The 3162-nt window shown below is 51.7% G+C and overlaps 1 protein-coding gene across 1 annotated transcript in view; it reads right to left on the bottom strand.

The window, feature by feature from the left end:
- LOC148385624 (uncharacterized) overlaps positions 1–1480 on the bottom strand; it is a 3028-nt gene extending 1548 nt beyond the window's left edge. Inside the window, exons 1-3 of the mRNA XM_088400025.1 lie at positions 1379–1480; positions 487–1308; positions 1–222 (exon numbers count right to left, since the gene is read on the bottom strand). The exon at positions 1–222 is cut by the window's left edge and continues 1548 nt beyond it. Coding sequence (XP_088256151.1) covers positions 1–222; positions 487–1308; positions 1379–1388 — 1054 coding nt within the window. The 5' untranslated portion in view covers positions 1389–1480. The remainder of the gene's footprint in view (positions 223–486; positions 1309–1378) is intronic.
- Between the last annotated feature and the right edge of the window lie 1682 nt (positions 1481–3162).

Genomic DNA, 3162 nt, shown 5'->3' with positions numbered 1-3162 from the left:
CACCGTCTTCGTCCCACAGCTCAGGAGTGTCCACCAGAACCAGCCTCCTACCCGGCCCACGGATTTCCCGCCGGACACACGACAGGGTGGGCTGGGTGGTCTCGCGGTCTGACCCGGAGTCAGGGTAGCGGTTACCCGCTTGCGCCAAGATGATGTTGAGGGCTGACGTCTTACCGCTGCCGGACAGGCCCAGCAGCACCATGGACAACTTGCTCGGGTCGTCTACAAACAAAACCAAAAAGGTTTATTGTTGTTAATTCCTGTGCAATTGTGTTAGTTTGTCTACTTGCTCGTTAGTTTTATTTGCCATAACTTGCCACATGACTTGCAGCAGAATATTCTCAATGTAATGCGCATGACTGCCACTGAGAGGACTGAAGTGGGCTAGTCTGTAATATTGAAAAACAATTCCACTTTGGGGTCCAGTTTTAGTCGTTGTTTAGCAAGGCAAGAAAATTAGTCGTATCTTCTTGGATTAGTTACTACCGTCATCGGGCTTGTTGTGGAGTTGCAAGGTGGCCTGGTGGCTGATCACAGCCTCTTCCAGGCTCTCCTTCTTGGCCTCGTAGCACCTCCTCTCAGTCACCTCCTGATGCCTTTCTTCAGCGTGCTTGGCCCTAAGCTCCTCGACCTCCTTGACTCTGTGCTTCTCCCGCTGCACCGACATCTGCCCGCAGACCTTGGCTTTTTCCCCGGCCTCGCGCACTTTCTGTCTCAGCAGCTCAATGGCCGTGTCCTCGGTGCTCCTGCGCTTGGCCTCGTCCAGCATGGCCCGGCTGTAGCCACCGCCACCGCTGTTCTCAGCCAGCGAGTAGTTCACCATGCTGACCAGGGCGCCGACTTTTTCCCTGGTCGCCGACGCGGTGAGGCGGCAGTAGCGTCCGTCACAGGCGTTTATCAGCTCCAGTAGGGCGTCGTCCAGCATGTCCCCTGTCTTCCCATCTTCCAAAGAGACCACCACCAGGTACTTGATGGCTTCAGCTCCAAAGTGAATCTGAAGGAGCTTCACCAGGCGCATTTGCCCCGCCGTGTAAAGTCCACCCCGGATCAAAAGCAGGAAGGCGGCGATCCCGTCTGCGCAAGACTCAAAGTGTCTGCTCACGGCCTGGCCGACAACCTCGTCTGTGGCGTCTTGCGGGATGTCAGCACGGTGCAGACTCACCACGCAGTTGTCCAGAACCAATTCAAAGCAGAACTGCTTGGATCCCTGTGAGGTCAACTCTTTGTCCACCGCGCTCTCCCTGAGCAGGGACACCAGGGAGGACCACTCATCGTCTGTGGAGAGGATCACCATGCCTCGCTTGGCATCTGCAAGAAAACCAAAACATCTGACAAACAGCAAAGCGGATGATGTTCATCACTAAGAACGGACTCTTACTGTAAGACATGATTCTCGCAGTTTTCAGATGCTTGTTGTCTGTCCGAAACAACCCGAGCGACTGGACTGGATCTGCCGGCTCCGCAATAACTTGCTGAATGTCTTCAAGACAACGTGAACCCCCCCCCCCCCCCACCCCTATCAAGGAAGTGCATTCCACCTTCAAGTAGCACACAACGCAGCAGATAACGATCAAATGTACCTTTCTCCGGATTCTTACAAGCAGCAACTTGGCACAAGAACGTGGTTACACTATTCATAGTCTTCACAATCATTCCATATCGGATGGTCTTTCTACATCTTAGCAAGTTTCTGCAGCATTTTTTCCTGCGCAGCATCGGCGAGAAGCCGTCTGACCACTTGGGAGCGCTCTTCCCCTGAGCGTGGGCTCAAGCAAACGGGACGACAATGTGGGCTTTGACTAGACGACATAGTGCACTTTTTTGTGCTGACCTTGCGTGAGTGTGCGTGCGTGTGTGTGCGTGCGAAAGGTTGTCGTCAGCGTCATTAGCTGGCTTCCAGGAAGCCACAAGGAAACGCAGAACAAAAAAAAAAAAGAAAAGGGGGACACCGGGCCACTTCTGGTTCGATTCAACAAAGAGTACGGAAGGTGGGAAAACACTTTGTGCTTGCTTGGACGCTTGTTCTGCTCGATAGTAAAAGTTCGCACGAGTAATATTTGTTACATTTATATAGCGAATGCTAATGCTTCAGTGGCTAATTATTATGTTTATTTTTTAATCATTGATATAGGAGGTAATTTGTTTGTTGATTTATTGTGAATAATAAAACAACAACTTAAAAGTTAAAGTCCCAATGATTGTCACACACACAACTGGGTGCGGTGAAATTTGTCTCTGCATTTAACCCATCCCCGAAGGGAGCAGTGGGCAGCAGCGGTGCCGCGCCCGGGAATCATTTGGTGATCTAACCCCCCAATTCCAACCCTTAATGCTGAGTCCCAAGCAGGGAGGCAATGGGTCCCATTTTTATAGTCTTTGGTATGACCCGGCCATGGTTTGAACCCACAATCTTGCAGTTTCAGGGCAGACACTCTACCACTAGGCCACTGAGCTGACGAAAACAAAAAATACATTGCCAAAACACGATACCCTGCATCTGTCGGACTGAAGGACGGGGCCAAATGTTGGTCATGAGTTGTGGTGGCTTTTCAGCAGGAGGTCACGTGACGCTTTTATAGCTATTGCAAGTCAAGGCGGCTCAGCCTTACATTTAATCTGCCGCTCTTTGTGTCCCACGCGTGCTGGCTTTAGACGGAGCTGGACTGAGCCGCACATGGCGCGCCACTCCACTTAAAACTCTTTCTGCGGCACCGATGCGGCTCTGCGTCATGGATGTTAGCGCATGATTTTTTTTTCCGGGAACTTGTGAATCACATGCAATGCACGAGCTGACTATTTAAGGCGTGGGACGCCTATATGTTCGACCGCCAGCCGTGATGTTAATTGGCTGGACCCGCCTTTCACATTGCCCACCGAATCCACGAGATGTGTGTGTAGCGCCCCCCCCCCCCTGCCACCACCACCACCACCACCACCACACGCCGCCATCCTCAGCCAAGCTTATCAGTCAGTCATGATCCATTTTTTGTGATGGATGCAGACAGTTCATTACATGAGGATAGGCAAGATAAATGCCTTTCAAATGACCAATACAGCTAAGGGATGGAGGGGGCCACTAATGCCCCAACTGGCATTCCTGTTCCGCAGTTGATCAGTTTTGGAGTCGGAATTCAGGAACGCTGACGTCACCGGCGAAAATGT

This window comes from Syngnathus floridae, chromosome 16, assembly GCF_059516105.1.
Source record: "Syngnathus floridae isolate MCC-2025c chromosome 16, RoL_Sflo_1.0, whole genome shotgun sequence".
In the NCBI taxonomy this organism is placed as follows: Eukaryota; Metazoa; Chordata; class Actinopteri; order Syngnathiformes; family Syngnathidae; genus Syngnathus; species Syngnathus floridae.
The sequence above is the reverse complement of the archived record's forward strand: the minus strand, read 5'-3'. Positions and strand labels throughout refer to the sequence as shown.